This window comes from Calonectris borealis, chromosome 14 (genome assembly GCF_964195595.1).
Source record: "Calonectris borealis chromosome 14, bCalBor7.hap1.2, whole genome shotgun sequence".
NCBI lineage: Eukaryota > Metazoa > Chordata > Aves > Procellariiformes > Procellariidae > Calonectris > Calonectris borealis.
The window spans coordinates 13,262,584-13,273,436 of NC_134325.1; the positions used below are offsets into that span (position 1 = coordinate 13,262,584).

Sequence of the window (10,853 nt, forward strand, 5' to 3'; positions counted from 1 at the left end):
TTAAACAGTCCTTGTCAAATGCAGTAAGAATATTATGTGGGTACTAAGAATAACGTAATGTTAATGTAAAGAACACAGTATCTTAATCACTGGCCAGTACTACAGATTTTGGATGCACAACATAAGACACTGAACAGTGGTTTGATATTTCAGAGTGCTCAATACCATTGGATAGTCTCTTAAAAATAAAGTTCTCAAAACACTAGTTCTTTTTCCTTTGTTCTTAGTATCTCAATAGCTAGTTTACACTCATGGTTTAGTATTTCAGTAATCTAAGTTTTAATAGTTGCCGGTCAGGAGAAAGGAAATATCTTACTCTTTCTTCTTCTCCTTAGTTCTAGTGTTCTAGAGGCTTCAGAGAAAGTTACGCCATAATTTTAAGCAGCAGGTATGCTAAATGTCTGGTGGGAAAGGAGAACTGATTTGGTGTATTTGTTCAGTTTGCAGATCCCTCTATATCCCAGTACAGAGAGTTCATGACTAGAGCTAATCTTGAATTTGCTGAGAAGTAATTTTAAATCAGAACTCTGATTTGTCAAAACTAGATTATTCAAGGGAAAAGAAACACAAAGAATTTTATCAGTCTACTTCCCAATATTTCCAGGGTTTCTTCTGCTCAAGTGGATTGGTCTTTTTACCTTTGCAGTTTTGTTTTTGAGATTTCAAGGACATACGAGTGGCATGACTTGACACAACAGCACTCGTACCGTTCACCACAGCTTATCCTCATGTCTGTGGGGTCAGGGAGGTGGGTGGCCAGACGTGGGCATGCCTGCACCATAGCTCAGGCACGGGACAGCAGCGAGAGACTCAGCTTAAACGCAGCTCCTGAATGAGCTCCCACATCTCCTTCTCAAACAGCTCGCTCTTCCCCACCGTCTGAACCAAGATGAGACAGCTGCACCATATCAGCTGGTCTTGAGTGCAGGCCAGCTACTCCGGGGTGGGGAAGAGCACTGCCCAGGCTCTGACATATTGCCCTGGTTCTTCTGTTCAGCCAATTCATTCTTGAAGAAGAACCAAGTCACTAAGCTCAGGAACAGCAGCAGCTATTTGTGCATTACACAAAGCTTAGAAGGAGCAACAATGGTTAAAAAACAAACATTCAAATAACCAATGAATGTTTTGACAGATTACTGTAACAGCTTCCCCAAATTTTTATTAAAGAACAACGCTCAACTGGTATGCTTGCACGATAGAGAAAAATGCCTTACAAATTCAAATCTAAGTTAATATACCTTAGTTTCCTTGTAGTATATGAGTTAACATTGCTACCATTGAAGCTTATGTGATTTTAATATTGGTTAATAATTAATTTCAAAACTTAAAGATAGACAAGTCTTCGTATCTTACCTAAGATATGAAGATACTGAAGATAAATTTTCTATTAAAACAACCAATACTTAATATAGAGAATGAATTCATAATATAAATATTTCATCACAGTGAATTTAATTTCTATATAAAAACCTGTTAGTGTTTCATTGTCATCGTTTCTCATAATGATCTGGACCAAGATCATAATGTATTCTTTTTAATATGTGTATTTAAACAAACCGGGCCAAGTACATTATGTCTTATTCATAAGCAGCTTAAACTGTTCAATAAGTAAAAGGAAAATGCTAAACTGTTTGAAAGTACCTATGAATTTAAGGTAAATTCATTCTGTTATTTTTTTTTGTAAGAAGTATTAAATTCCAGGTAATTCAGCCTTTTAGTGATACTTAGAAGATCTTAAGATCTGCTATACTGTTAAAGTTCCAGTGTGGTTACTACTATTTCATAGCTTTTTCCAGCACAAAAAAGGAAATGTAAATGCTTATGCTGATTTTGAAAATACTGAGCTAATTAATGTTTTATATAGATGGCAACCTTAATATGAACAACATTTATGATAAGCCTACAGAAAGGGTGCCTAGAGCAACTGGATCATTAAAAAGGAGTATCTGTTAAGCATTATTCACTCTCTTCGTTCTGAATTAATAAATAAAGGATTAAGGAATAGTTATGTGAGACTTTAAGTATAGAGTAATAAAACAAACTCCTGCATTTCTATGGTGTATATTTTATCCTAACTAGATGCAATTTACTTAAATAAGGCAATTTAATCAGTATTTAGTAAATTTGTCATTTGATATTGTAGATTCTTTCATCATATTTCACTTTAATCAAGAAAGGTAACACCTGTGGTTTATTCACAAAAGCTTCTTTTGTTAAATGAACACCCGCAGGCCATGAAGCAATTACATTTGTTGCTTGTACCAAAGTAGGAGGCACTTAAATAGACCTTAGTAGGGATAGATGAGAATTTGCAGACTTTATTCTTTTGTCCAGCACTGAGATTAGTTCTTATCATAGCTCAAGAAGGAAGCCCCTGAACTGAAAAGAAAAGATGGGAATGATTTAAAGTTCTTCTTAAGTTTGAAACTTTGATATTGCTGGAGGTGATGTGAATACCTGTGACCTTATGAAAGTTCAAACTTCATCTACTCCCAGCTGATTGTACGTGCTGATGTTCTTTGACAAACACAGACTACTTGGAATTCCAAAAGCAGAGATTGCAAGAGATTCATGTTTGTAATTCTCCACTTATTTATTAAAAATCCCTATTTCTTCATCTTTAGTACCCCCCGCAAAGTCCCCCAAAATCACAAACCAAAAAAATGCCCACCAAAACAAAAAAAAACAACTCAAACCACAAAAGCCTATTACCATTTAGTTGGGTTTGGAGGTATATTTGAGACAGATAATTTAATCTGTTAATCTTATTTGCAGTATATTACTTTTCTAGTATGCCGGTTAACGCACATACTAGAGCGCAGGCATCTCATCTCTGAAGTTAGTGAGATTACTCAAAGTTTGGTGTCATGTAAAAAGACCAAAAGAATATGATTCTTTGTTGACTCCCCCGCAGCCCTTGCCCATTTATGTAAAATAATGTTTTATGCTGGTAAGTACACATCAAATACCTGACCTGTACTTCAGTTTTGCCACTTTAGCTGTACCACTAAGTAAATGACGACAGCCCTGCAAATTTATCCAGGTTGTTGCAGTGGAAGATGCTTATTTATCTGAGCTGAAACAGAATAAACTACTGCTACAAGCTCAGTTGTTCTAAATGATAATCTTGCTCTTCTGGTCTATCTGGTCCTGTACAAGGGCCCTCAGAGCCTTGGAAGGGAGAAGGGGAAGAGTCGCCTGTCTGATCAGTGTCCTGTATTCTCATGCGTATAAGCTGCGCCTCAGATAACCGGTTCTGCCTGAGAACTGCTGTTCCTTGGAAAGAAATCCTCAGATAATCTGCACAAAACCAGAGGCACAAGGGTTGCTGAGGCAAAGAGAGTAGTCTGCCGGCGATCAGAGGCAACATGTTTTCGCGTGAACCTGCGCTGCTGTGGAATTGCTGGTTTTGCCTGTGACCCACAAGTTAGTTATGTGAAAATTCAGTTGTTGGGCTTGCGAGACTTTCACATCTTCGTTCTGGCCTATGTGGAAGGGAGAACTGAAAAGCTGCCCAGCCTAAGTTAAATGCTTTTGGCACTCTTGTCAATATTTTTTTCAAAAAACATTATCGTATGCACAGTCTTGCTGTGTGTAGTAACGGTAACTGTGATTTCAGTTGTACTTCTTAGATACAATTAATTTTGTCTAAGAGGTGCATGGCCTGTAGATACCAAAATGCAACCTTGTGAATCGTCAAGTAAGTGGCTTTCCCATTGCCTTGGGTTTTTTGGCAGTAGCAGCCTACTGGTGTGTAATTAATATATTCTTCCTACAAATACAAATTTTCAATAGTTATTTTTTTTCTTTGGTTAAAAATGTATCTTATTCCCAGCTACTGTGCTTGCATAACTTGAGGCGTTTCAGATTGGGTCCTGATTCTGCAAAGGCTGATACTCAAAGCTGACTTTAATCAATGTGAGTAATCCCACAAAAATCAGTGATCTGGTCTAGAAATAGCTTGGTGCATAAATCCTGGAAGGATTCTGGCTTTAGCCTTTATTTCAACGGGGTGTAAACAACTTTTTTTTTTAATTAATGATTATGGCCTGTCACTGGTATTTGGTTTTACATTTTCATGTAATTCATGTGATTTTTATTGCTTGTCTTAATTCTAGGTTGTAGTGAAGTGCCTAGATGATGGACAGGCACCATACAAAGGTATTATACTGTATTATCTCTAGATGAATCATACATTGTGACAGTACTCTTAACAACAAATTTAGAGGTATAGGGTCCTCTCATACCTTCCACGGTGAACTATGAACATTACTGGAAGTGGTGAATTTCAGGATATAGGAATATACTTCATTGCAAATGTTCTATCTGGAATGCAAACTATAAGCATCTTGTCTAGACAAGTAATTATTAGTAGTATTGGAAGTAGTAAGTGATGTGCCACAGGTGGCAGAAGCACTTTATTTATTTTTTATACTTTTGGAGCATGGAAGAAAGACGGGAAGGTCTAGAAGTGTTTGGATATACTGTGTATACATAGTAACAGATGAGCTTCATGTTCTGCCTATGAATCAGGGAAAGTGAGAAAGCATGGGAACCAGTAAAGTAGAAGGGGAGCGTGTAGTGTCCTGTGTGTGAAACAGTAGCGCATTGCAAGAGGTGACGCTTTTTTAAAAATGTGAAATGTTAATGTGGGTTTGCTTTTTTATTTAATTAAAAAAACCTTCCTTTCATAGTAATTCATGCTTCTCCTTTTTGTATATTTGCTGAGATAGTCTTTCAAAATGACAGTAGTTTAATGTATGATTTGTAGTTCTGGTAGATGCTGGACAGGAGAGTTTGCACCAGGAAGGTCAGAACGCTGCTTTGCGTTGTAATGCGCACCTGAAAAACACACTCATGTCTCAGATGTGGACACAATGAATGCTTTAGGTGGGTACACTGTGAATAAGTGAAGATGAATATCGAACTAACCTAACAATTGCTGCTGGACATTCTAAATAGGCTGTATACTACAGAATTTTTGAGAAAAATAGGAATGTCAGTACAGTCTCAAATGGAGACCTATCAAAACCATCTGTCCACATGTGATAAGATGTATATTGTACACAGGTCATTTGACTCTGGGTAAATTTTTTTATTTTTTAATTTATTTATTTTAAATTGACTTCTGGTTGGTTATTTTGTTTGCAAAGCTGCTTGGGCAGGAGGAGGGCCAAAGTCATCTAGCTGAAACCAAATGGCCTTCCCAGAGAAAGCTCTTCCATGCACGAGCCAGCCATCTGATAAGCCTACAAAATAACAAAGGGGGCAGACAAGCTGAGTATGGAATTCCCGTATGGAAGGACTGGGAGGACAAGAAGTAAAGGACCTTGATAGAACTAGCAGATCAATTTAAAACAAACAAGGTGGCACTCCTCTATACAGGAGAGTCTGGAAGGAGACAGTATCAGTAGGTTTCAAAAGGGTTTAGGCATATTGCTGGTCTACAGCTCCACATACAGATTCTGAAATGATGAGGCAGAGACGTGTGCCCTCTGACGTGCCTAAAGCACCTATCCTGGATACCAGAGAAACACGGGGTGGCTGGGAGAAGATGGACAGGCTTACATATGCATTCCATGATGAGTATCTCTTTTTGCCGCTGTCAGAGACAAACTATTGGTTCGTAATCCGTAGCTTATACATTTGCCACAGCTCAACAAAGGGACTCTCGGGTAGCGTGCTATCCTCAGATCCCCGTCTGGTAACAGGCAGGCGGGAGCATGACTAAGCAAGAGCCTAAAAGGCTTATTTAAAGACGAGGTTCCCAGTAAGTGTTACCTGGCCAGATACCTCTAAGTACCAACAATTACACTTCAACTGCGTTTTCCTCAAATGTTTACCTGGGGGACCTGGTTTTATTCTTAATGGTTTACATCCAGACTTTACCACTAGAGTGGTATTGTATTTTGTTTAGTCTGTTATCCTTGAATTCTGTGTATGTAGACTATTGTATTTATGAGTCCATGTGGCTTATTTCTAAAACATTAATGTTTATACTGCTGAAACTCTGAGCTTCATTTGAAATTGGGTTTTTTTAAATTTTGTTTCCGTATTTTTTGTCCCTGAATTGTGGGCATAGTAATGTTTCAAGTACATATTTGGTTTTGGAAAAATGTATGTTAACTTAAAGTCCACGTTAAATATTATCTAGATTGAGAATATGTTGTGACTTTTAAATTTTCAGCCTGGTTCAGAATTTTAGAAACAAAAACATTAGAAAAATAATTTTTAAATATCTTATTTGGTAACTTGTAAGAGGTTATTTATAGCTGAAATGTTTTTAAAAAATGTATCAAAAGTGTTGTATATTCCAAGGGGAAATCTTAGTTTAAGACTTACAGTAGCAACTTTTTCATATATGAAAGCTTTATACTCTTATTTAGGTAACTAATACAGCTATGTTGCTATTTCTTATTTTGTCATTGACTCAGCCAGTGAATGCCATGAATCTATGGTATGTAATATAGTTAATGCATAATATATATAGGCAATGAAAGGTCTTTGTCATATAGTGTAAGGTCACCATCATTAATTTTCAAATTATAAAAAGGGATTTGCTGTTTTGTGATCATCATTATTGCAATATAATGTGTTGTGGATTCTGCCTGCACATAGAATGAACTGTGATCTTAATTAGAACTTTGACAAGCCTACTCCGATAAAATGATGAGATTATTCGTAATTGATGTCACAATCAATTACCAGTTAGTTCATCATGAATCTACTAACAGGTCTAGCCTTGGTGCTGGCCCCAGGATGTTGATGAGTGTGTGGCTGCCCTGTTCATGCTGTTACTGCGACAGGAGGGCAGATTTTCAGTCAACATCCTAATGACCTCTTTTGAAGTCTATTAAATTAATGACCCTGTCACATTGGTCTAACCTCTTACATCTTCATTTTGGATTTTTTGTTGCAAACCATTGTTTTTTGAGCACATGATAGAACAGATACTTTGGAGCACTCCTTCTCATCCCTCCAAATCTGGCACTGTGTCTTACTAGATTCAATAAAAAATTAGTTCATTATATAGTCATGAAATACAGAACACAGAAATCAGAAAATATATTTAAGGCAACATATTAATATCATTCTAGTCTATTTTCTTTTTACATTTCAATCTTGCTTAATCATAGGTGCCTAAAGGACATGTTTGGTTAGAAGGTGATAATCTCAGGAATTCTACAGATTCCAGGTGCTATGGACCTGTTCCTTACGGACTGATAAGAGGACGCATTTGTTTTAAGGTATATATATTTATAGTATCTAAAAATAGTTGCATTAGTACATTTTTAATGCCTGGGTGTTAGGTATTAAAACTTGCCTCCTTAACTGTCTGGCCAAAGCAAATGTAGAGGAAAGCTTGAATGCTTGCTGTAAAAGGATAATTCAACAACGGTGGGGTTTTTTTGAGGGAGGACTTGTTTTTTGGGCAGCACTCTTTGAGCAGTCACTGCCTCTGAAAACTGAATGAATTATTTTGCAAGCAAATCCAAACCTGATAAAAACACATACACCCCCCACCCCCCCAACTGCATGGATATACATTCCATCCTTAATTTGATTCTTGCCTCTGCAAAATGATAGAAAAGGGCAGCTCCATATTTCACTGTTGCTGTAATTTGAGAAGTGTACTTCCATAGTTCAAAAAACAAAGATGGAGGAAAAGGCCATCTTTCTAGGACTTGCATACATACTTTAGACATGTAGACTGGCCTTGCTGCTTTTTAAACTAAGTCTGTGAAAAAGCCTTAACGGTAAAGTCAAATCTGTGCCACTGTAATGTCCGCCACATTTTTATTTTAAAAAAAAGCTTTGAAATAATATTGTATTGTATAAACCTCCATGGCTCCTTCTCCTTCTGTTTTAACAATTCTACAGCCTTATTTTACACTAACTTACTTTTTCGTATTATTTGCATTATTAATTTACTTATTTGCCAAAGAGAAGAAACTAAGATAATTTCCTCTGCATAAAAAGTTTAATCTAAGAAACAAGGGAGTATGTATTATAGACCTATGTACCAGCTTTTAGATTTAAAATGGTGCCATTCAGAACAATAAAAAAAGGTTTTGAAAACTGTTCTCCATGTATTGCAACACATCCACAAAAACGTAACTTAGCACAGCTGTATTACATGCACAGGGAAGATCAGATCTTTCCAATTTAACAAAGTTTTATATACTTACAGTTTTTTGAACCTAACTTAGGACTCTTGCAAAAAACCTTGCAGCTATTGACCATAATCACTAATTGCTTAATAAACCCCAAATAACATGTCCCCCTCAGCCCCACCACCGAGTTTTGTCTGACCTCTGTTCTTTCTGGATAGCATTTGCTTTGAGCTTTTCCCTAGCGTTTATTGAGTCCTCTCTGTTCTTCTCTGTATTGTTTGCCTTACCGTGTACACCAGAGGAAAAAATGCTGATTCTAAATAGGGCTATTTTTATGACCCAAGTTTTAGTTTGGATTATTAACTGCTAAAATACAAATGATGCTAATATGCTGACAGCCCTTTTAATAAGAATGTGGTATTAATAATCCAACTGAAAAACAAATTTCTCCAACTGATGTACTAGTATAGAAAAACTGCTGTTTACTACTTCAAGGGGGCTGTTAGCAAATAATGTATATATTAAGAACTTACGTATGTGGACAGCCATAATTATTCACAGTATCCCTCCACAGCAATAAATTTGTCCAGCTTGTACCCCAATAAGGAGGATGTTTGAGAGGCGTTAATGAAGTCACTGACAGAACTGAACCCTAAATTTAGCAAGCAGTAAACTCAGTAAAATGAATGGAACTTACACACAGATACTACATATTGAAGAAGTACTTTAGAACTCCAGAATATTGTCTGTTTAAAAAGATAATAAGCAATCACTTGATACTTAATCAAAATCATTATTTAATCAAATTTTATAGCAGTTGTTTTATGATGGTGCAAAGGGTAGGGTAGTGATTATTAACATTTTAACGAGATTTAAGTATATGGTGCCTAACAAAAGCAAAAATGAGTTTATTCTTCAAATGAATATTTATAGTTTGGGTAGTTTATGGTAATTCACATTAGAATACAGTGATCTTGCTATTGTATGTTGTTATTGAACATTACAGTGAAAGGCAGCAGAACACAGCTAGTCTGCATGGTGGTAGCTAATTAGTAGACCCCTGGCCAAGAAACCTATATATGCTTTTGAATGTAGTCTATTAGAGGTTTGGCTTCTCTTTCATGAAAAATCTTTTACTGCCTTGAGAATGGAACCTTATGTGCCTTATCTTAAAGGGATTTTGGAGAAGCAGATGTAACAGTGCCTTTGAATGCTAAGTTACATTTTTAGTAATGGATGCAAAAAACCCAAATCTAGTTTGGAAGTAATGGATTTCAACAGAAGAGAGAGAGAACTTGTATCAAGTTTGTTTAGGCAACCTGTTCTTGGCGGAACATAAATGTTAATTCTCTCTGTAGCTTATCTGTGAAGTTTAGACCTAAGATTCTCAGTCAATGTTGGTGCACCAGTTTTCAACCCATACAGAAATAATGATACTTTATTTTATTTGCCCCTTTTCCTCCCTGCCAGCATATCAGCTGCCACTCTGAGAGACAAGCTCATTCCATAAAAAGGCCACTGAAATCAATGTAGCTGCAAATTCAGTAAAAGCCTAGGGAGTCCCACTTGACAGAACTCATGCTTCATCTTATCCTAGGCAGGTTATCCTGTTCATTCCCTGGACCTAGGCTCCGTGTCAAAAATAGACCTGTAGTGTATCTTCAGAAGAGCTAGTTAGCCCCACTTATCCTCCATCCATCAGATCAAATCTATGTAGGCCAAACTAAAGAGGGCAAGGGGAAATAGCTGCTAATTGGACTAGCTAGTTTGAACAAACAAGTCACAGTCAACTTCTGTCATAACTTTAAAAAGACTTGGGAATTACTACACACAGTGGCATGTCTTTGTTCCCATAGAAGGCTTGTTCCATCTCCTTTCCAACCATGAGTATTGTTTTTCGCATTCTCTCCTGCACGCAGACTAGATAAAACATCATTTTCATTCTGCCTCTACCATTAGGATGGTAGTGATGAATTTGAAACTACATTGTCAAAACAGTATTTAAAACAAATTTGATTACTTTCACTGAAAGAAAGTCAAGTCGCAATAGGTGTGATTTGAGTTGCCTGAAATGAGATTTGTGCCATAGTAAATGGCCTAAGAAACTTCCTTCTCTGCGCCTTTACTCAGATCATCTTAGATTTGTAATACGGGATATTCCTATTCCCTTTTACTCCCGTTTGCCTTTGAGGCCAAACAAAGACTTGACACCCAGCCTGCAGCCAGCATAGGCCCTCTGGAGAGCCTTGAATTCTGTAGCTTTGCTTCTAACCAAAATCACAAATATCCTTCTGTTGTTGGTTCGTATCTCTATATGTTTGTGTGGAACTTAAAATAGCTCTCTGGCTAATACGCATATAGAGACAAGACATTACCTCTGTGTATTTCTGTATATCAGTAGATGTTTCTCATGCTCTTCCCTAACTGCACATGCCAAAAAAGACATGTATTTTCTAAGATACTTGCACAAGAGAGCTTTGAGCCTTTTTCAGATCCATAGAACTTGAGACAGACTCATCCTTCTGTCTTCCCGAGGGCTCAGGCACAATCCAACTGATGGCAACTTAGCACAGTGCTGCAAGTCTAGGGAACTTCTAGCAGTGCATGGTCCCAGTCTACCAGTAAGTTGATGCTACGTCTTGCTATGCCCATCCTCAACTGCCTCTGCCTCTTCTGTCATTGTCTTTAGGGCTGGGGACAAGTCATGGGGTTTGAAATACTGAACCTTGGCACTTGCTT

General features: G+C 37.1%; 1 protein-coding gene across 6 annotated transcripts in view; it reads left to right on the forward strand.

Annotated features, from left to right (window-relative positions):
* Positions 1-10,853, forward strand: part of IMMP1L (inner mitochondrial membrane peptidase subunit 1) — a 35,248-nt gene that overhangs the window by 23,007 nt on the left and 1,388 nt on the right. For 3 of the 6 annotated variants that reach the window (XR_012675763.1, XM_075163272.1, XM_075163273.1), the window contains one exon: positions 7,137-7,247. Coding sequence is in view for 2 of the 6 variants with exons in the window: in XM_075163272.1 (XP_075019373.1) it covers positions 7,137-7,247 (111 nt within the window). In the remaining 4 variants the exon portion in view is untranslated. Of the gene's footprint in view, positions 1-4,118; positions 4,162-4,771; positions 4,891-7,136; positions 7,248-10,649; positions 10,736-10,853 lie in introns of all 6 variants that reach the window. The other 3 variants (XR_012675761.1, XR_012675760.1, XR_012675762.1) reach the window with 3 other exon arrangements.